The sequence below is a fragment of the Cryptomeria japonica genome, chromosome 10, assembly GCF_030272615.1.
Source record: "Cryptomeria japonica chromosome 10, Sugi_1.0, whole genome shotgun sequence".
Lineage (NCBI taxonomy): Eukaryota > Viridiplantae > Streptophyta > Pinopsida > Cupressales > Cupressaceae > Cryptomeria > Cryptomeria japonica.
In genome coordinates, this window is record NC_081414.1 from 764,487,736 (window position 1) to 764,512,488 (window position 24,753).

The 24,753-nt window shown below is 34.7% G+C and overlaps 1 protein-coding gene across 2 annotated transcripts in view; it reads right to left on the reverse strand.

Moving 5' to 3' along the window:
• Positions 1–4,053, reverse strand: part of LOC131026991 (phosphoglycerate mutase-like protein 1) — a 61,183-nt gene extending 57,130 nt beyond the window's left edge. Inside the window, exon 1 of one of the 2 annotated variants that reach the window (XM_057956993.2) lies at positions 3,731–4,053. In XM_057956993.2, the coding sequence (XP_057812976.2) occupies positions 3,731–3,875 (145 nt within the window). In that variant the 5' untranslated portion in view covers positions 3,876–4,053. The remainder of the gene's footprint in view (positions 1–3,730) is intronic. The other variant, XM_057956995.2, reaches the window with a different exon arrangement.
• Between the last annotated feature and the right edge of the window lie 20,700 nt (positions 4,054–24,753).

Below are 24,753 nucleotides of genomic sequence, written 5' to 3' on the forward strand. Positions count from 1 at the left end.
GATGCTACGCACCTGAGTGGAAGAGTCGAGCAGCTACACCCTCAGACTCAACCGGATTCAGTTCCAATTGACACCATGCCTAAACTCCAAAAAGAAGCTCCTATAAATACTACTCAAAAGCCAACTTGAGGAAAGGTCGACCAAACATCCTATAAATACTACTCAAAAGCCAACTTGAGGAAAGGTCGGCCAAACATCAAATAAATTTAAATTTCAAACAGGCGCCAACAAGAAGAAGTCGGCCAGAGAGAGGTCTTATAATTATTTCTTTATTTTAAAATACTGTTTACAAACACTTTTGTTTCACCACTGAAGCCGGCCCACTCAATACTTGTTTGGGACATTACATGATATCCTAAAACCATGCTTGTAATTGTCACTGTTTCATGCCCATTAGATCTTAACCTAAAGTTGGAGGTGCCAATCTTTTGAATACTGCTGTGTACCAAAGAATATATGCTAAAAAAGGGCATCATTCTCAATAAAAGTTAGCAATTTTGATCCAGAGGACTGAACATATGGAAGATTTTATATCGAGCAATATACAATTGTAGTAGATTTCACAGCAGATGTCCTCTGGGATCTCCTCACGAGTATTAGTTTACAGGTTGGACAATGCACAGAATGTTGTATTTCAAGGTTTATCAGTTATCAACTCATCATTTTGCAACTATAATATATAACAGGAATATATGCAAAGAAGGTTTGATTAATTTAAATATATGATCGGATGGTAATGACTACTAGCTAGCATCATTGGTTCACTTCCAAGTACCATCAGTGCACATCGTTGCCCCACCATCATAATAAGTTAGGTTGTGAAACTCATATTAGGGAAAAGTGAAAAGGAAAAGGGACTTTTGCGCTCACATGAAAATCCCAAGCACCATGCTTCCAAATCAACTAAGTCGACCATTGGACCACACAAGAATGAAAAAAAAAGAAGGATAGAGATAGTGATAATTGGGGTCAAGCTAGACTCAATGGTAGTTCCATCTTACAGGCTCCTCACAAAAACTCGAAACAAGTTTAACACTGAGAGACCAAGTTCAACTAGAGAACATAGGAATCAAGAGAACTGCATTCAGTGCAATATTCACAACTCAGTGCAGGCAACACACTAATGAGTGCACATCAACAAACAAGAGACAGAGCAGCAATCCAATAAGTAAGAACCACTTTAGGCAAGCGGTTAAAGGCTATGGCAATACCAAATGATCATGCCAACAGCAGACATCCATATTAACACAAAAAGACATCTAATGTGTGAATCTAAAGGACCATGTTCTAAACTTCTTTGCAATGCCTGTAACTCTGTGCAAGCAACACACTAATGGGAACACAACAGCATTCCAATAAGCAAGATCCACTTTAGGTGAGCATTACACCAGTAAGGCATGACAATAGCAGACCAATGACATACAAGGGTAATAGAAGTCAAATCTAAGTTAGCATACCTTAAGCTAGTGGACCAGCCAATACATGTCAGCTCTGCACAAGCAAGTGTGCTAGTGGACAATCAAGTACACATCAAAAAAAGTTCCACGAAAACAGTATACTGTATAGTAAACATAGTGCATTTCCGTGGAGGTAAATTAGCATGTCAATGGACTTCAACCAAGCAATCCAGCATGCCAGCAAGCTCCACTAAATTCAACAAATCCTGCACATTTAGTATGGTTATGCCACTATACCAACACATACATAATTTAATGCGTTTTCCAACATGATACATCCGTTCAGCTTTCTGTATCCATTCAACTAGTGCCATCCCAACAGGCAACTAAATCTTTGTAATTACCAAAAAGATAAGCAACAGTAGTGAATCATGAGCCAATCCATGTTCTTTGTATTATAAGAGTACAATTATCACTATGGGAATGATATGAGCATGTTTGGTTCTTCATTTTACTCATTCTCATTTAATTCATTATCTTTTGTATGGAGTTTTCGTTTTAATTCTATAGGTGCTATGTAATCATTTGTAGTCTAAATTCTTTATCATGTGGTCATAGACTCATCAGTGGTTTTGCTCTGCCTCCAAAGTCAAATTTAACACTTTGTGCTTCCGCTTATGCTAAATATATGCATTTAGGATATGTTTTTTGTTGAGTTACAGCTCATTTTGACCAGCTAGGACCTTCCATTTGCTGCTGGAGTGCTCTACCAACAGAGCTACTGGCCCCTCTTAGCCAGCCCATTCTCAGTCCAAGTGTGGCTTATTTCCAACCCTCCCCCGACTAAGCCACACTACAGATGGTTGGGGCTCCTAGCCTGACAATGAAACCACATTTTTAGCTACAGCCATTTGGACCAGCTAGGACTTGAACCCAGAAACTTCCATTTGCTGCTGGAGTGCTCTACCAACTGAGTTACTAGCCCCTCTTGGCCAGCCCATCATCAGTCTGGGTGTGGCTTATTTCCAACATTTTTTTCATTATACCCTGAGATTGAGCTGCTGTCCCCCATATAACCCAGACAATATAAATCAAATTTACTGTCTACGAAGATTGATTTAAGAATATGGTTTTACAAATACCTAATTGTGATCCCAGTATTTGTCTGGATGATAAGAATCATGTTTACGGTCTAAATATATTGACTCGGACGATATGTTCTTAAATATACAGTTATATTCTATAGCAAAAATAATTTTGTTGTGACCTATATGCACTGATTCGCTACACTTATGATCAAAACTGAGAACGAAAACAAACTTTAATCAACGCAGAACGAAAAAACATAGACAAAATGTATGCAATTGTAGTAATTTTTTACCCTCCCTTTGAATAATTCTTGGATTTTCAATTCTCCCAACAACTGCTCATATACAATTTCAGCCTTGCCATTCGTAGCAGAGCAAGATTTGAAAAAAAACTGAGAAAAAGTTATATTGCTAGATACAAAATGATTGCCAGATACAAGCCTGCATGCTAAGCGAGGGTTATAGTGTAATCATGAACAAGTTCATAAGTGCACCTCCCAGGTTCAGATCCCACTTATCACAATAAGATAGGCCTCAAATGCCAGCATACATGTTAAGGTTATGGTGTAATGCAGGAATTTGGCCCAGGTTTGACAGGATAAATTATAATCGAGGACCAAGGCTTAAATCTTAAGAATGTTGCCCAAACTTACCCACCACAAAAATGCAGTTCAAGCTCGCCCCAAAATAAATGCAGTCTAAGGTCACTCTTTACAAAAATTAACTCAAAGCTCGCCAAACAGAACATTAAAGGCAATCGATAACCTCACCCAAGATTTCTAAGCAATAAGCAAACATGAAAAATTCAATTCATCCTGGTGGTGGATCGTGCGATGTAATCCGAAACATCGATTTTAAAATTTTCACGTTGCTTTTACAAGTCGCATTCTAAGAGATGGTCTGTGAAAGCTATAACGTCTAATAAACACAAATTCTCTAATGTACACGATCTTGGGATAAGAAGAATTTATCAGAATTAAACTAGGAAGATCCCTGCGTATTTTCTAAACATATTAGTAGCAACTAAACCCTAGAATGCAAAATTTAGCATTGCGACTGTTAGGTGCAACTAATCCCCAAAATGTAGTACTGATGATATGCATAGAACAAGGAAAAGAGGATCTGTACACAATTCAAGTCTAGCTCTAAAAATCAAACCGCGAAGGAAATTTTAAAGCAAACTTTCACCTGCAAATCATGTTTCAGAATAATTGTGTGGCAAACTGCATGAAAAAACAAACCGACCTTTAGAAAATAAGGCGCAACGAATTACAGAGTTTCTGGAATTCCTGCTAAGATGCGTGAGGCGATGGGCTCGGAAACTGAGAGCAGAACGGACCGAAGAATGAGAAGAAGACAGAGCTGGTCCAAAGCAGGAGGTGGAAGACATTTAATATTAGTGAAATAACGGGGGACTGCAACAGCAGCGGCTTTATTGGGATTGAGATTGTGATTTTGTCTCTGTTTGTTTCGTGGAGAATGAAATACTCCACTGCATGTTCCGTAATCCTTCGGAAATGGAATTCATGTGCACTTTCTACTTCCTAATTGTTTTTGACTAATTTCAAATTTCCAAAGCTTCCAGTCTAGTTTTATTGGCTAGGTAGTTGTTTATAACGGGTCCCATTTTAGATTCCATCGTCTGAATAAAAAAATTTTAAAGGAGAAAATTCATAGGAATTTATTGAAAGTCAGGTCTTGCTTTTTTATGTTTTTTGTCTTCTATTTGGATTTGGTCTTTTTTGCAACCCATTGTTTTAAGAATATTATTATTATTATTTTAATTAATAAGAAACGTGTAGGTCTCATTCTAAAAAAATATGAAAAAAAATTGTGCTCCTTTCTTGAAAAAGAATTGAAAATTTTTGTTTATGTCAAAAAAAAATAGTATTTAATTATTAAAGTTGTCACACTTTAATAGAAAAGTTGGTTTTTCCTAAAAGAATAATGTATTTTTTAGTTGGCATGTGTTCATATTTTCTTAATGAGTGGATCTATGGTATATTTTAAGAATGTAAGTGTTGGTATTTAAGTTAGCATTATAATTTGTATTTGTGATGGTAAAATTAACATATTCATGTTTTTTTTCATTTAGTTTTGTGTACATCTTAATGGAAATGTCTTGATGTAATAATAATATATGGACAAATGTCATATTCTTGTGTTAAGTTTGGTCAGTTGTTCAATCTCTCTTCATTTTATTACGTCGAGAGGTGTTCCTATACAGCCACAACACGCCTGTGTACATAAAAAAGAATGTTTATGTAACTGACACCTTCATGCAATTCAATTCACCTGTAGGTGGCTTAAGTAATTGATGAAAGTGAAAGAGGAATTGCATGGAGCACTTGAATTCACACTTATATCATTGGCGTCTTCAATACATTTTTGTCTTGTATTTCCACAATTATCGTTTGCTTCTTTGTTTGTTATGAATTTGTTGCATGGACACAGTAGCAACTTCTTTAATTGTCTAGAGCTTAGAAAGATTGTTGTGTGATCCTGTCTAGAATAGTTTTCCTCCTTTCCTAGTAATGTCTTCACCTCTTTTTCTTTTGCCCCAAGTTTGGGTAGGTTATTTTTTTCTATAGTGACATATTTGGCAAACTACAAATGGGAAAAGAAGTCGCCATATCTACTATGTTCTCCATTACTCCCTCTACAAATCATTGGGCATGTTGCAATATTCCAAAAGCATGGGTCAAAATTTATTTGTAGTCATGTTTGTTTTTTGTTTGTTTTTTTAAAATATGTCAATTTACTCTCATTAATTTTATATTGCATGTTAATTTGCTCTTATTAATTTCCTTTAGGCGATAAAGGAATTGTTTATTACACCCTTGCTCATAAGCTTAGATTTGTCTCTTTCAAATTGAATATTAGCTAATTTTAGCTTTCTATTTTTGCATACAGGGATGATGGAAAGATATTTAGAATTTTTTGTTGGGATTGCAGTGTTGGTATTCATTGCTCATACGATAAAACATTTTTTCTTTAGAGAGGTTGCAAAAAGATTCATGAAAACCCTGTGTGAGATGTCATTCTCTGTTATGTTAATGAGCTCTATTATTTTCTTTGTCTTATTTCTTTCCAAAGAAATAGAACTGAGTGTAACAAATAACTTTGGATTGCAGCAATACTAGGGGATGAACTTTCATGGTTTGATAAGTCAAAAATAGCTCAAGTTTTGTCAATGGACACATCATGAATGATACAACATTAGTGAATTCAATCATATGTTATCATATGTCTATGATAGTGCAATGCATATCATACATTTTGATTTCCCCCATAGTTGGTGTACTCGTGAATTGGAGAATGGCTTTAGTGGCATGGGTTGTAATTCCTTTCCATCTCAAAGGAGACTCATTCAAGCATCTTAATCTTATCAAATATTTTTCAATACTACTTTTTGGAACCACTCAAACTTATTAACTTTGCTATCTATCACCATTTTTTAAATTATAATAGGAAGGATACCATTTATTGTTGGCAAACATTTATGGATGGGCTCTAAAAACTTAAGGTACTACATTTAATATTTTATGTTGTTCATTCATATATATATAATAGAGCATATAAAACTTTGTAATTTCCAATTCTTGTTGAGATAGGAATAGAAATGTTAATTGTTTTGTTAGGTTTTATTAATTCATAAGGACCCTTGAATCAATTTGTGCAAATGGAGTTAATATAAGATATTTTTTATGGGATTTAACCCTGACTTTTTAAAGTTATACTTAACTTATGGCAGGCTTGGTGATCAAAAGGATTTGCAAGTGATTCAGCCAAAGCACATGCAAACATAAGACAATTGGGAAGCGAAGCAATATCAAACATTATAATAGCAGCATGTGTTATTTATGAGGATAAAATAATTAAATCTATCAAAAATTGTTTGAGCACTTCTTTGAAGAAAAGTAGACTAGAAAGTTTTAAATATGGAACTATAGTGTAATAGCATATCACCTTTTCTCATTAATAAACACCTCCATAACTGAGTTGTGATCAACCATTCCTACAATTTCAAGAGGGCCATGAAAGTCCTCACTCCAATAATGAATATATTGAGAACAAATCCCCAAATAGATGATAGCATGCAATTTGAATTCTTAGAAGGCCGAATTGAGTTCAAAAAATACTTTTATATTTATAATAATGCTTTGGATTTTCACGCAATTGATAGATTTAGAATGTATTTAAATATGCTTAGGTTGATAACAAAGCTCTATGCTTATGTTGGTATGATGGTGTTTGCATAAAATGTGAATTTATAGTTTGCACCAATGGATTTGTAAGTTATGAATTATCACTAATGTTGGAATCATAGTTAAAGGCTTTGTTATCACTATGGTTGACAATTCATGATTTAATTTGAAGAAAGTCTTTGATTTAAGAATACCTTCATCTAGTGGGAATGTTGAAATCAATATATTTTTCTAACCATCTTGATTTATGCATTCAAGGAAAACTTTAGAGAAGAGAAATTCTTTTACACATACAAATTAGTAGGCAAGTCTATCGAACTTAAGAAATATGAAAAATACATAAGTTGTAAGTCAATTCTAAAGAAAAATATAGGGTTTAATGAGATGCATTTCTTTTTTCTCTGAAACTATCCAGCTACCCGCAAGTCTTTGAGATACACACAATAAGAAAAATGAATAAAAACATGGGATTTATTGAGTTAAATTTGTATCAAAATGCTTTACTAGCAGAATTTGACAAAATATGGACAAATTTTAAATAAATTCCTTGACTTGTTCTTTCAATAGTTTATGGAAACTTAGCTTGTCTATGTCAGACAGTAACAATAGTATTGAGTGGATGAAATCTCAAAAGCCTTGTTTTCTTCTTATACAATAGGAGGGCATAAAAATTAGGGATAGATGCTAAGTAAAATCTAAATCAAAATTAAATTTAATAGGATATAGACAAAGTTGCACAAAAATTTGCATATGCATATGTATTTGATTGGTGAAACGGGGACCACCCTAGTAGCAACATTAACATCACAACAATTCACAATTGCTAGCCCACTGGAATAGCGAAGGTACAAGCCTGAGTTCACAGTAGCCTAGTGGGATTTGAACCTTTATAGCACCATTAACAGTGCCACACCTTAACCAATACATTATGAGATGAACCCCAATGCTTAAAAAGTGTAAACATGATTATACATTCATTTTAGTTACAATTAGTAAATATAAACATGGAAAAAATATTGCTATAATAGATGGATGTTATATTATGTCTTTGTATTTAGGTTTATATTTGAAACATGTAAGTCATTGAGTGGATTTAAGAACAATAAAAAATAGCATCAATAGGTTAATGCAAAATAATGCAAAGTGGGTTGGAAAGCATAGGGATAGCATTTAGATCACCTCTAGCTAGATACTAAGAATATATTTCTATTTCTATAACATCTAAAAGATGTAAGCTCATTATAATTTCCCATCAACGTAGTTTAAAGTCAACCTATTTATAAAAAAACAAAATCAATATCGTAGCTACACATAAAAAAAAATCCATTGTTTACATTTATTGGTTGACCAATGTCTAAATTTGAAATGATTCATCAATAGTGGTTTTATTTTATATATATATATATGACCATCAAACTATCTACCTAATTAAAATTTGAATCTAATTATTTTAATGCAGTACATTTCTAAAAAAATCTTAAATAAATTTAATATAGTTTAATAGTGGAACAACTACTTGATTACATGTATGATTTCTAACCTTTCCTTTTTATAAATGGGCTTTGATTCAATTCCATGATTTGAGTTAGTGACTCTCAAAATCTAGAAGTCATCCCTCTTGTGTTAGAATCACATCACTTTCTTTAATAAACTTTTCTTAAAGTTGTAAAATAACAATCATTGATTTGCAACTTGAATATAACTTAATTGGAAATTTCAAATTCATTGAGAATATTTATTTTTAATAAAAAATATATAAATATTTTTTTTCACTATTCAATAAGAATGAGGAGATAAGGTTTTTATGCAATTTTTTAATATATAAATTGGTATATAAAGAAAAAATGATATATAGAGGTGTTGCTTATCAAAAACATGATTCCATTGTTTTCAAGAATTGCATTGAAACCTAAAGAAATAGATATGTCGCCAAAGGTGAAAGGTGGTACTTAAAATCATTTAATGACATGAGAGGACCAATAGTTAAAGGTGGATCTTTCCTCCTTTTTCTTTGAGTTCTACTAGACCAAATGGTACTTCTTAAGGACCATCTTTTAGATGGAATAGAGATAGACGGTAATGCAACTCGACCTTGAGGTAAATCATATCTAAATATATTATAATCTATTAATTTAGAATTAAAAATATCAGATCTCAATGTTTTGGGTCTAAAAAGTAGATTAAGTAATAAGTTATTTTAGGTTGAGTTGTGTTTGGGTCCTACATGAGAGGCATGATTTTATTCTAGATTCTTTTGCATAAACATTTTCCTATCAAAAAAAGCATATTTAATGTATGTTTATTTTTAATCAACAATTATTTTCTCGATGTTGAATTGATATAATAGTTAATATCCTTAGGATCAAATCTTAACACTAATCCTAACCCCCAATTGAAACCTAATTAAATTATAATACTTAATCAAATCCTAGTTCACTCATAATCGTAACACTAAGTTTGATTGAACCCTAACCCTAACCCCAATATTTATCCTACAATAGTAACCCTACCCTAAAGTAACCTTAATTCTAAACCCAACCTAACCTTAATATTATCCCTAATCTAAACCTAATTGAACCCCAACCCTAGTTGAATATTTATGCCAATGTAACCCATAACCCTAATTATACCTTAACCCTAGGCTTAAAACCAAGCTTTATTATAGAACCCCAACCCTAACATAATGCTTTATCCTTAATCCCTAACCCTATTTGAATCCTAACACTAACTCTAACCCTAATTAAACCATAACTAAATTGGAATGCTAACTCAATTCCCTAGTAAACCCTAACACTAATTCTAATTGAATCCCAACCCTTACCCCAAGCACGATCATACAATAATAACCCTAATTGTAATGTAATGTTAACCCTAAACCCAATCTTACCATAATTAAAACTTAACCATAACCTAACCTTTAAATTAACTCTAACCCTAGAATTAAACCCCACCTATAATTGAACCCTAACCCTAACCTAAACCCTAATCCTAATTGAATTATAGACCAAACTATACTCCTAATTGAACTCTAATATTAACCTTAACTATAATTGAACCCTACCACAATCAAACCCTACGCTTGACAATATCCTTAATCTAAACCTAATTGAACCCTAATCCTAATTAAATATTTATTTTAACTTAACCATAACTCTAACCTTAAAATCAAGATTTATTATTGAACCTTATCCTTAACACCATGATTTATCCTTACACCCTAACCTTCTTTTAATAATTATACTAACTCTAATCCTAATTAAGCCCTAATTTAATTGTAATACTAATCTTATTTCTAATTCAACCCCATCCCTATCCCTAACACTAATTCTAATAGAACCTCAATCCTTATCCAAAGCAATATCCTAGAATACTAACCCTGATTGTAGCGTAACCTTAACCCTAAACCTAATTTTAAACCATAATTGAATCTTAACCATAACCTAACCCTAAACTTACCTTTAACCCTATAATCAAACCCTAACTACAACTTGAACCCTAATCTAACCATAATTGAACTCTAATCCTAAATGAAATCTAGTCCAAACCATAATCCTAATTGAGATCTAATCCTAACTTAAACCCAACCCTAATGTAATTGAATCATAATCCAAATTCTAGCCTAATTGAACTCTAATTATAACTCTAACCATAATTAAGCCCTGTTGGGTGAAAATTTTGTAAACTAGTGAAGGTTCACAAAATGTGTTTCACGACAACACATGGGATAATATCTCTCAAAATGTAAGATGCGCTCCCTCCTAATTATAAGGGAAGGATCCCCCTTTGTATTGCAATTACTATTTATTCTAACTACCTGCTAACTTTACACAAATCCCAGGTACAATAACAACTCAACTCTCTTTTTTCAAAGCCAGTTCTATCCAATTCTCTCTTTTAAGAACATATTTCTCTTAACTAATTTAACTCAAAACTTGTAGTAATATTTAAAACTAATTTAACTAGGAAGTAAAGTGTTTGTGAAAGATCAAAGTCTTTTATTACTTCCTCTCTTCTGAAAAATAACTTAGGAATGGGAATTACATACACTTAAGAACTCAAAGATTCTCTTATATACTTAACTCCTATCAACCACTGTAACCCCTAATATATTTTCAACTCAAAGACTTACAATATATTTAAAGATCATCCACTCAACCAAATAATTCATAAATCACAGACTTTACTTCTTACCTTTTCAATACAAAATCTAGAGATAACCTATATAAGCTCAAAGAGTTAGAGCAACCTTCTCTCAACTAGTTTCCAATTCTTGAAATTCTAAAGTAACTCAAAGATTACTTGCAAAACTAAAAAAATCTTTAATTTATAGCACAAAGAACTATATCCAACTTTAATCATTCAAGATTATATGATACCAATGATATAAAAACACTCATATCACATAAAATATTGCACTCAAAACAAATTTTTAATGTCTAGCTTCTCCCTTTCTTGATTAAATTGCAAAATTACAAAAAAGAACACAAAGTCTCAATTTGTTCTTCACTTGGCCAAAGTTTTATTGCATAAATAAAGATCGAAAAGGATCCTTACTACAATAATAACCCTCATATATGTAGAAGAGGGGTGTAACATGAAAATAGGAAATTATAACTAAATCTAAGGCTAAGTCAAAAGAAGAGTTCAAATTGACTTAGGACTTGTGCACACAACAGGTGTACATAAGCAATTACAAAATGACACCTAAAGTGTCGATGGATGGAATGAAACGCCATCGAGAAAAAATTCCCCTAAGCTAAATCTTGCTTTTGAAACTCCTCAAACTTTTGTAAAGCATTCTTCATTTGAACTCCATTGGGTCCCTGGGTATTGTTGGTGATGACCTTGACCCTGGTGATGGAATCCTCTAAGTCGATGCAATATTTCTTATGTTTCTTTAGAAGCGAATCCAGAAAATCCAAGATGAACTGAAGGTCAAGCAATTTGTTAATAGAGGACAAAGAGAAGTCCTCCCTATCAACCTCAGTTGTCACAAACAAGTTGAATTCTTTGATGATTTCATTCACATTAAACACCTTTTCATTCTCATCAAGGAAGGCACATGGAATCTCATTTTTTTTTACTACAATCTCCTTCTTCTTATCCATACATTCTTTTAGGACCTTCCTCATATCCTTGACTAGGTGTTCAAGAATATTCATTCAATGTTCCAAGGCCTCTCCCTGCTCAATGTACATGCATCGTGAAGGAATGATACTATTTTGGACGAGATCATCCAAATCATAATCTTCAAACTTCAACCAGGCTTCAAAATCCTTTTCCTATGCTTCGAGCTCCTGGGAGAAGACTTCTATGGTGTTATCTATCTCTTCCCTCATGACATCAAGGTTTCTGACAATGGTGCATGTTGAACTTAAGAGTTGTGTGTCTTGACTCAACATCTGATCCATCCATTCTCCTACGACTATGCTATGTGATGTTTCTTGTTCGACTCTTTTTATAACTTTCTCATCCAACAATGAAGCTACTGGTTCAACAAATTCTGAAGACTTGGTCACTTCAATAAGAATTAAGGTGAGTTGCTCAATGTATTCCTTGAGTTGATCTATCTTGGCCTTGTCTTCATCATATCTGGAAACTAAAGCTTCCAAGGCTGATTGAGCATCTTGTGCCATGGAATCATGAGTTTTCTTCCCTAGATTAATCCTTTGAATAACATAGTATAAGTCTTGGAACTGTCCAATAACTACATCTGGAGGAGGGTTAGCAACCTCAGCATACTTATTCTTATTTGTTGTCCTCATTTTTGAATTTTCAAAACTATGACTACCCCTACAATTTTTTGCTTAAAATGTGTTATTTTTGTCTCTAAGGTACATTTTACGAGGTGAAAAACTCACATTTGTTAGTGTCAAACCATTGGGGGTGTCTTTTCCATCATTGTCCAAGTTTTGGTAAGTTTTAACCTTCATTTTCTTAGCTTTGTGTGCAATTTTGGGTTTCAGAGTAGGCACTGCAGGTTGAAAATTTTACTCTTAAGGCATGCTTCCCGAGGCAAAAAAAAATTTTCTTGCTAGACTGGACTAATCTTCGGTCCATCCTCAATCCACATTTTAAATATCATCGCGTTCTTCTAAAAGTTCCTACTTTATGTCTTTTAAGTTGTAGGGATTTTATTTCCCTATTGCAAGTTTAAATGCTCCTTATATTTATGCTCTTCCTCATCTAAAACCCAAATTTTCCCAAGTGTGAGGAAAAGTGAAGTTTTTTTTTTTTAAACTTGTAGAGGGGTTTCTAAAACTCGATTGCACCTCCTTGGAGGCATTTTATCACTTGTTTTTGGAAGCCAAGAACCTGACCTACATCTTTCTTCTTCCACATCCATTTTTGGTGGTTGTTCTTCCCCAAAATCTGCCCTAGATGCATGCCAAATTGTTGGAAGTTAATGATTCTTGCCATGTTTTCCCCAAAATCAACTAGGGTAAAAACGGTTTGCATTGTTGGAGGCATTTTTATAGAAATTTTTATAAACATTTTTACAAGTGGATTTCTTGATTGTTACCACGTCTTGGGGCTTGCATTTCAGTTTCTTGTTGATTGCAAACACGTCTTTCATTAGCAAGTGTTTGGAGCCAAGTATCTTTCTTCTTTAAAAAAACGTGGTGATCTTCAAAAAATGTTTTTTGTGGAAAGCTTTAAAAGCAAAACCGATTTGGTTTGTTGGTTGCAATCAAGACATGAGAGCTTAATTCCCTATTTAAAGAGAATTTCGGTTTCTTTCAAGTCCATTTGCTTTGATCTAGGGCATTTGCTCTTGATTTCAGGTTTCTTCAAGATCTTCCCCAAATTGATAAGTTATTTGCAAAGCAATTTGTGAATGTGCAAGATTTCCCCCCTTTTTATTTTGCCTTGTATTCAGGATTTAAAAACCCGATCACAAGTAGCTTTGGTTATGTTGTCCTTCCCTTTGGTAAAAAGAGTTAACCATCTTTTTACAAAAATTACAATGTTGAGTTTTTCCCATTTTCCAAGTTGCCAAGATGAGAATGTCCCTCTTCATATCTATCCATGGTCACATAAATTTTTCCATTACCGGTTGGTATCATTTTTACCATTACAAGTCCACTTGCATTCGAAATTTTAAAACCTAATTGCACTTGTGTCTTTACTTGCAGTCAGCCTTTCAGAACTTGAAATTGGTCCAAAATGCACTCAAAAAACACTTGAAAATGAGTCTTAAAGGTCCAATTACAAGTGAAAACTTGTGTTTTCCCATTACACGTGAAGTTGCATGTTCATCCTCCACAATTGCAAGTTAATGCTCTTTATTTTCCACACATGTAATGCAGCTTCCAGAACCTGAAATTTACTTGTGAGACCATTTTTGTATCAATTTATCCCTTCCCTTGTTAGTCATGTTTGCACACACGACCTACCAAATCAATGGATTAAGGCATGGGCCTTATTTTGCTTGAAGATTTTCAAAACAAAGGATGATACAAAGAAGAGATACAACAACAATTCATTGATGCAAATTATAGAATGCTTTCAAGACAGAGATGGTCATGACATGAAAAGAGGAAGGCAACCCTTTCCCTCTTGAAGAAATGGTATTACCCCAAGCATGTGAAAGGTTGGAGTTTGCTAGTTAAAGACACAAAGACTATCAAGAATGCAAATTCCCGTTCCAGTTCAAGATGTCTTCACCAATCTTGAATACTTCAAGTTCTAGCATCCTGAAGCAGCATGAAGATTTTCAAAACAAAGGATGATGTAGTTAGAGTCATGTCTTCAGACACAAAGAATAGTTTTAATTATGTATTTGTAATTTTATTTTAACAAATTATGTGTAATGTCAAATTTGTATTTGCAAGTATCACTTTACTTGCATTTTTGTAATTACATATAAAGCAACTACAAGTTGAGTTCAATTAGGACTGTAGTTGGAATAATTCATGGTGGTTGAGAGAATTTCTCAAGTTAGTTAGGATTCTCCCACCTTTTTCTCAAGGCTCCTCTCCTATAAATACTTGAGGGGATCTATTGTAATTTTATCTTTTGGCAATGCAAAAAAATTATGCTAGTTTGTATGTGCACTCTAAGACTTTGAGCTTAGATGTAAATCGGATTGCTTTCAATAAAAGAGGCAAGTTGTGTTGAGACTATGTCAATTCAAGTTGTTATGTGATGACATTTTTTGGAGTTGATTGTGTTTTTGTTCTAATGTTCAAGAGGGATTTAAATTCAATCTTGCAGACTTTGAGTGGCTAATTGTATTTAGAGTTATATGTTTGGTTTTCAGATTTGGTCTTGTAGACTTTGAGCTGCTTATCATATTTGAAGCTAGTGTGGAAAGCTCAAGTGGGAAAATAGCTTGTAGAGTTTGTTTTGCTTCTATTTTTAAGACTTGTTCATTTAAGGTGAAGTGCATCATGTAGTTAGACTTTGAGCTACTACTTACTATGCTTAGTTAGCATAAAATCATCTAAAAAGGTTGATAGGAGAATAGATAGTTGAATACTTTTAGCTTTCTTTTTGTTTTCCCATCCTGAGAAAGTGACAGAGGTCTTTGCACGCTTTCATGGAAACTTTGCTTCCCTTTACATTCCAAAAATCCTACAAAAAAACCTCATTTTTGTATTTGTTGTTATTGATTTTCAATCGCTATTACTTTTTTGTGAAGAGAAAAGAGTAGTTTTTTTCTTGAAAGAAGAAGAAAGATTGTTGTCCCACCCATATTAGTTTAGTTTAGTTTGTAGATAGGAGAAGCATTCCCTAAATTAGGAGAGTATTATACTCTCACACTGTGGCTAAAACCACAATCTTGCACATCCCCCACATGTACAAAATATTTAACCAACATTATTCTTGTCAACTTTTACCCTTGACAAAGTTTTAGCTTTTTTGACAGTCTTGGGTTTGATAGAATCAAGTTGATTAAAATCAAAATATTTAGGCGACACTACTGCTTCTTTCTCTTAGGAGTATTTGACCTCAACCATGGTGTTAAAGTTGAATCATCATCCTCACCTACTACCACATCCTGAGAGGGATTGATAGAATCCTAAAAGATGTTGGTTACAAGAGGGGAAGTCATGGTAACAACATGGGGAGGATTTTCAAGAGATGATTCATTGGACCTAGGAGCCAACTCATTCATGAATTTATCAAAATCATCCATCATGGTCGTAGATACCTTAGACAAAGTGGGAAAAATCGAGAAATGTTGTCGTGAGGAGTATCTAGAGCGGACTCACTAGCACTAGTGGAGGATACATGGATAACATTCGTGGGGGGAGTGCAAGTGACCATAGGAGGTTCAAACTCAGAAGTAGAGATAGGAACCTATGATATAGGTGAGGAAAGAGACACCCGAGGTAAGGACTTATCAGCTTGTGATAAATCCTCATCAAACTCTCCTTGTTACTGGTCTTCTTCTTGATCTCCTTCCAACTGATCAATATCAATCGATTCTTCAGCAAGGTGCTCACCCTCAGGCTCTTGTGTCTCATGAATATTAGAACTCGAAGGTTCTCCTTGAGCTTTCCCTTTCTTAGTTCCAACTATGAATTTTAGTTTAGAATCCTTGGCTGGAGTGGTAGGATCTTGTTTGTTCTTGGTCCTAATCTTAGACCTCCTTCCCATTGGGCTAGCAGTGTGATCATCAAAACTAGAGGAAAAAGGTTTCAACGAAATACCTTTGCTTGAGAGCCATGTATTTGTATTTGCAAGAATACTTTGAAACCTCTCTTTGATGGAAGTACACTCCTTTTGTGACCATTAGATGAGAGGCAAAGGAGTAGAGGAAACTTTGTTGTCAACATAGGCAATGTCCAGAACATTGTCATCATCCTCTAGGACATCTAGAATATTTGTGAGATCAAACTCCCTGATTTGATCAATTGTCAATCAACAATAGTCAAGTTTCCTTACATCATGCTTGGTTCTACAATCAACCCACACATCTTCAATGCAATGCAAGTGAACATAGACCTTCTTCAGCTTATTTCTCATTCCCTTGTAGTCAAAGTCCTTCATGGCTTTGAAGAACCTCATAGTAACTCTCCTCATTTCTTCCTACATCGATCTGGCTTTGAAAATGGAAGTAATGGAATACCTACCAATGGTTAGAGAAAACTTTAGACTTTTCTTATGAGAACCGGATTGGGCTACATAAACTGCCACCATTTGACAAGCTAGCTCCATCAACACAATTTTATTAGAAGGATATCTTGGGAGCGTGAAAGGCTCACCATTGAAGCATCCAACCCTAAGGTATGTGAAAGTTATAAAATGTAGATAGAAGCATCCATATTGGTTAACCACGTCCCAAGAATGGTCATACACTCTCTTATTATATAATTCCTTATTGAGCATACACATATGATACCCAAAGAAGGCATCATTGACTCTCCAAAAATGACTGAAGCTATTTTGAAGAACTAATTGAGCGTAATAATTATGTACCTCAATCTCCCTTCTGTCTCCAGATGTAGATAGTCCTGGAAAGTGTCTCATGGAAGTGACAACATACACCAAGTATAAGGTCATGTAGAACTTGAGTGGTAGGCATGTTGGTGAGCTGCTCACAAATAGCATCATTGATTTGTTTCTCCCCAAAATATTCTCCTTATTCTGCCTGATCATATGGATGCATTGATACATCCACTTGTAGAAAGTATTGGAGGTGGGAAGACCCTTCACCCTACTCAAGAGAGTTATCAAATCATTGACTTCTTCCATGAAGTCACATCTAGGAAGAGTTTCTGGCCATCTTGCAATGGTAGGTCTTGGGGTCTTCAAACAATTATCATTCATGTTCTTTCTACACTTGTCAAAATTCCTATCAAAGTAGGCCAGAGCTGATTGAATAGTAATATCCGAGTACTTCTCAATGCTGGAACACTTGGAAACAATGTTGAAGAAATCCTCATCAAGCCTAATAAGTTTCTTGCCACTGGTATCTTTGACACTTTTTTTTGAAGGGTCAAAGTGATTTCATCTACCATAACAAATTTAGGATCTTGTGTGGACATTAGAAAAGCAAAAACCAGATGAATCCCGCTATTGATATCAGCTTCCAAGTCATGATATGAAGGTGGATTCTTAATCCTCTTGAGGAACTTAGCTAGGTAAATATGACCTATCTTTGTATCCCTTATATGATCATTATTTGAGCTAACTGAAGAAGGCATGAAGACCGAATGGGGATCTTGCTTTTTGAATTTCTTTGCCCTCTTGCTTGGAGAAGCTTCTATCATTTGTGTGATAATAACACTGAGAGATGAAAAACCATCAATATTATAATAAAACAATTGATCAATCTTTTTTTTTTCATTTGAGTTGGACAAACTTCAAAAGATACATCTAACACCATTAGTGTTTCCAATAATTTTCATAGTAACTTGATAAATTGGGTTCAAAAACCAATTTACGTGTGTATAATAAGTGAAATTCGAGTTATAAAAAGTCTAAATTTCACCTACAAAATATGTAGACAAAAGGTGTAATTTGGGTTCAGAAACTTAAATTACACTTAATAAAAATGTAATTGCAAAAAGGAAAGGTGTTGGTCAGGGTTATAGACCCATCAAACACCTTGGTGATACAACAAAAGTGGAGCTACTTCAGTGGAGAGAGGGTCTACAAACCCACTTCACACTTGCCAAACAAAGGAATATTGGTGCTTAGTGGGGTTATAGACCTGCCAAACACCATGTTTGGTGTATGACGAGCTGGTAGCCTCACCAAGCACCAAGTTGGGTATTACTTGTGAAAGTCAGTGAAAATGGCAGTGGTGGTCGATGGGGTCGCAAACCTGCACACACCACCAATAATGTGGTGCATGGCGAGCCTATGACCCCGCCCAACACCACAAGGGTTCTTTAATGCACATGAATAAAGGATGGTGGTGGTCAGGGACACAGTCCCACCACACACTGCAATGTGGTGTGTGGCAGGCCTACGACCCTACCCAACACCACATGTCAAAAGTTCACAATGGTTAATATGTAGGGAAAGAACAAGGTTCAAGGCAAGGTTGCAGACCCACCACGCACCACAATGTGGTGTGTGACAGGCTTACTGCCTCGCCCAACACCACATTGGGTATGACATAAACTGGTAATAAAAGGGATGTCACCTGAGACCCTTGGCCCACATGACACCTCAAATAAGTATCATATATTGTTGGTCATTACTGCTGCTAGGATATGTTATTGTCATTGATATCAACATATTCCTGTGATTTGCTTCGGTGACTACAAATTGGGAAGATTCTCTGATCTGGTTTGTAGTATTGGTTTGTTGATCACTATTTTGTAGAGGTTGATATTTCCTTCGATATATTCCAATGTGATCAGATCCGGTGCTGAGATTTTGGGATATTGTTTGGGTTGGTCTTGTGTATCTTCATTTTAGTTAGATCGTGATTTTGTGCTCCACAAGTTATCTTTCTTCATGGCAGTTGTTGATTGGTTGTGTTCTTGAGCTTTCAGACATTGACAAATGAAGATTTGAAAAGTGGTGCTGGTGCAGTTGTTCTCGATGATTATAACATGCTTGTTGGTGTTTCCTAGTCACGTCCTATTTTTTTTACGATCCTCATTGATCATTGTGCGAGTTTTTAGTGGTTTCTATCAACCAGTGGTGATTTGCGTGTTATGCGATATTTATGGTGGTGTAGCATGTTGCGGTTGATCTTGGAGTGATTTCTGGTGGAGTTGTGCATTTGGGAATTTGAATTAGGACCATGTTATACTATGTAAATCATCATATTGGTCTGGTGGTCGATCTTTGAATCGTGTGATGTAATTTTGTAATTGAGGGTTGAGGATTTAGTTGACCTTGTTATCAAGGTTGATGAATTGCATATATAGGTGATATAGTCATGTAGTCTGTGTGTCGATGTTGTGTCTGCATTATCAGAGAGAGGTTTGTGTGAAAACAAGTTATTTATCCTTCGATGTTAAGTTTGTGGTGAGATTGGTGTTGTAGGGCAGACATCTGTGCTTAACCAGAATTGTAATTAGGCATTTGGAGATGCTATTCTTTCAGTTCATTTCTTCCGGATTATAGTTTGGATCTTATTGTAAGTCAGTGAGACTTCCTTGAGGGTTGTAGCCTTTCAGGCCATTATATTTGAGCAGTGAGCTCTAGGCAGTGTGCCTGAATGCATGTACATGAACCCTATTGTAATATTTTCACATATTACTGTAGAGTATCATCTTATTGTGGGTAGGTTTCCATCGTGGTTTTTCCCTTAACTAGGTTTTCCATGTCAAAATCTTGGTGTTGTGTGTTGTGTTGTTAATTTTCTTATCTGTCTTATTGCTGCAGTTTATCAGATCTGTGTTTTGTGGTTAAGTTTGTTACTATAGTGAAGATTGATTCACACCCCCCTCTCAGTCTTCCCTCTTGGCTACTATTAACAATAAGATTTCATTTGGCTCAATGATCCCATGCGACATCACTGAGTTTATTCAAATAAAAGAAAGCATTCAAAATTTAAAAACAAAGGTTTCTAAACCCAAAAGAAAAACCAAGAAGAAAAATACATACATGGATAGGAATTTGCTAAAATCTTTTCTCTCCCAGCTTCAAGTAGGTAAAAACGAATTGAATGAGAAATTGAAATAACCAAATAAAGCTTTAAAACCAAAGGAAAAGACTCCTATTAGAAATTATTAAATGAGTAATTAATAACTCTTTGTGTAATAAATATGTGCAAATCAGGTTTGTAAACCTGATTTGCACCTATGAGGTGTAAATCGGGTTTACCTGCCCGATTTGCACCTAAAGGGCAAAACTAAACAAAAAGAGATGTAAATCGGGTTTGTAAACCCAATTTGCGCCTAAAGAGTAAAATTGTTGTAAATTGGGTTTACAAACTTGATTTGCACCAAAACTTCACACTTAAGTAAAAAAGAAAAGTCAAGGGGGAAAAAATGTACTTACGACGATGACGTAACGTCTCAGAAAGCGTGAATAGAGCATCAACATCACAAATGGGCAAAAAATTTGTGGGGTACCCTTAGATTCTCATAATACAAAAATCGAGGAAAACAAGCCCTAACCATAATTAAACCCTAACCATAGTTGAACCCTAACTTCGATTAACTATAACATTAACCCTAACTCAAAAATTTCCCCCTAATTGAACCTCAACCCCAACCTAATATTAACCATAACCCAATTGTGCTTGAACCATAATGCTAATTAAATTATAACTCAAACTTTATTTGAACCCTGATCATAACCCCAAGATTTATCCTATAATAGCAACCTTTCAAATCATAACTTAACATTAACCTTAAACCTAACATAACCTAACCTTAACCCTAACCATAATCTAAATTGAACCTTTATGATAACCTAGAACCCTAAAATTAACCCTAACCATTATTAAACCCCATCTTGAACATGAACCCTAACCCCAAGGAAACCTTAACCCTAAACCCAACCCAACCTTGACCCTATTCCCAATCTAAATCTAATCGAATCTTTATGCCAACATAACCCATAACCCTAATTAGACCTCAACCTTAACCTTAATACCAAGCTTTGATATAAAACCCTAACCCTAGCACCATGCTTTATCCTTAAACCCTAATGCTATTTGAATATTAATACTAACTCTAACCCTAATTTAATTATAATACTAACCTTAATCCTAATTTAACCCTAGCCCTGACTGTAACACTAATTGTAATTGAACCTCAACCCTTACCCCAAGCATTATCCTAGAATTATAATCCTAATTGTAAACTAACCTTCACCCTAAACATAATCTCACCATAATTAAAACCTAACTATTACGTAAACCTAAACTTAACTCTAACCCTAACTCCAACTTGAACCCTAATCTAACCATAATTAAATTTTAACCCTAAACCACAACCCTAACCCTAATTATATTCTAGTCCAAACCCTAGCCTTAATTGAACTCTTATCTTAATTTAACCCTAACCTTAATGTAATTGACTCATAACCCTAATTGAACTCTAATACTAACCCTAAACATAATTAAACCCTTACCATATTCAAACCCTAACTTTAATTAACTCTAGCCCCAACCCTAACTCAAAGAGTTCCCTCTAAATGAAACCCAACCCTAATCTAATGTTAACCCTAACACTAATTGTACTTGAACCATAATGCTAATTAAACTATAATGAAACATATTTAAACCCTAACCATAATTTAACCATACCCGTAAATTAAACAATTAAGGTTGAAATAGAGTTAAAGTTATAATGCTATTCTTATTTTTGATAGGTAAAATTTATAATATTATATTAATAATAATAAAAATTACAATATCTTTTACAAAATTGTGTTTCAAATCCCATTCACCAAAAACAACACCATTTCTATAGTATATGTTACAACCATGCATCCACTCTATCCTAGCATACTACATATGAAATTTCTGCTAAATCACAAATAAGAATTTTTTACTATACTAGTCATGTCTATATGGATTAGATTCGTCCATGGTCAACACGATATACAATTCCACTTGTAAAACCACCCATTTATCTGTAGAGACATAGGAAGGACCTCTTAGTAGTTAGAGGATTCACCCTCAGGCATTCCCTTGTTGACCCAATAGTCTTCCTTTCTAAAATATTGTTTCTTCTTTCCCTTCTTTAGGTCATTGCCTTCTTGATCCTATAGTTCCACCTCTCTGTTCCTCAAGTATTGTTTGAAATTTCTCCATCCATCAAGAGTGTTATCCTTGATTTTTTCATTGAAAAAATCTAAGGGTACCCCCATAGTTTTTTACCCATATGTGGTTTCGATGCTCTATGCATGCTTTACGAGACGTCTTGTCATCACAAGCATATTTTTTCCCTTGACTTTTCTTTTTCTCTTAAGTGAGAAATTTTGGTGCACCAAGTATGCCCTTTAGGTGCAATCGGGTTTGCAAACCCGATTTACATCTCATTTGGCTTGTTTAGCTCCTCTAGGTGCAAATCGGGTTTACAAACCTGATTTGCATGTATTTATCAGACTTGATTTACTTAATGCTTATTTGTGGTTTCATTTAGGAATCTATCTCTTTGATTATATCTTTTCTTCCTCCATTATTTTACTTCATTTTTCATTTCACATTATGGAGGGCATAGAGGAGGATTTGTTATCTCAAGATATCCTGTTTTTCTTGGGTAAGTTTGTTTTCCTTACTTTAGGGTTTTGAAACCTTTTAGTTTCAAATGATTATCAGATCATAATGTTTTGCAAATCACATGACCATGGCGTCACTCGGATTTACTATCTCAAACAACACCACATCTTGTGATGTCATTCGAGTCAACAAACCCTAGCAACTTTTCATGCGTCCTTTACATCATTATCTTTTATCAAAGGTATTGGCAAGTTGAGAAATCTGCCAAATGGGTTTACCACCCCGAGCCACAATTATTTTATATGCTTCGCATCACATTTCTTTTTATTGCATGTGTGTGGCGAGGCCACCACATACCATACAACATGGTTTGTGATGGGTCGACAACCCCTTCACACACCATCATTTTTCCTTCCTTTTGCTATCATACCAATGTGGTGTTGGTCGGGGCCGTAGGCCCACCACGCACCACATTGTGGTGTGTTGCAGGTTTGAAACCCCGATCACCAGCACCACTATCATTTACTATCGTGAGTCACAAACATGGTGTTTGGCAATTTTATAACCCCGCCAAGCACCGATGCACTTCCATGTTCTCAGGTGTGTGGCAAGGTGAGAAACCCACCCTCCACCAAAATGATGTCTTCTTCCATGGTGTAAGGTGGGGTTAGAAAATCGCCTGACACCATTTTGAATATTCAACTAAGGTTTGTGGTGGGTTTATAACCCTACCATGCACCTCTTTTGTATTTTCTCTTTTTGATGTGTAATTCAGGTTTCTAAACCCGAATTACACCTTTGTTTTGTTCTTCCCAAGTGCAATTCGGGTTTAGAAACCTGAATTACACCCTGATCCACAAATTTTTTTAAGTGAATTTTATTAAGCTTATAAACTTGAAATTCACTTATTACACACACATAAATTAAGATTTCACGCGCAATTTATTTTTGAGATTTCAAGATTTCAAGAGGGTTTTGGAAACCCTAAGGACCTAATTGTATCATTTTCTGAAGACTGTTCAAATCAGATGAATGAAATGATTGATCAAATGTATCATTGTAATACTGATGATTTTTCTTTTCTCAATGTTATTATCATATCAATGACAAAAGCTTCTCCAAGTAAAAAGGCCATGAAGTTCAAGAAACAGGATCCCCATCTGGTCTTTCGACCTTCTTCAGTCACATCCAATATTAATCATATTAGAGATACGAAAATAGGTCATGTGGACCTATTTGAATTTCTAAAGAGGATTGAGTAGTCTTCTTCCTACCATCAGATGTAATCTATCATCAATAGTAGTATCCCATGTCTACTCAAGATCCCAAGTTCATGATGGCCGTTGCAAATCATTTTGATCCAGTTAGTAGAAGTGTGAAGGATGAAACTCGAAAGAAATTGATCAGGCTTGATGAAGAAGCGTGAAGGATGAAACTGGAAAGAAATTCATTAGGCTTGATGAAACTTGGAAGCATGAAGGATGAAACTGGAAATAAATTGATCAAGCTTGATGAAACTTGGTAGCGACTTTCCCCATGTCTACTCAAGATCTTGAGTTTGTGATGGCAGGTGCAAATCATTTTGATCCAGTTAGTAGAAACATGAAGGATGTAACTAGAAAGAAATTGATCAGGCTTGATGAAACTTGGTAGCAACTTTCCCCATGTCTACTCAAGATCCTGAGTTCGTGATGGTAGTTGCGAATCATTTTGATCCAGTTAGTAGAAGTGTGAAGGATGAAACTGGAAAGAAATTGATCAAGCTTGATGAATAATTCTTTGATTCTATCTTCAAATATCCTAGTATTGAGAAGTAATCTAATATTACAATAAAATCATCTATAGCTTATTTTGATAGAAATTCTGACAAGTACATAAAGAACATGAATGATATTTGGTTGAAAACCTTGAGACCTACCATTGTAAGATGGTCAAAAACTCTTCCCAAATGTGATTTCATTGAAGTCAAT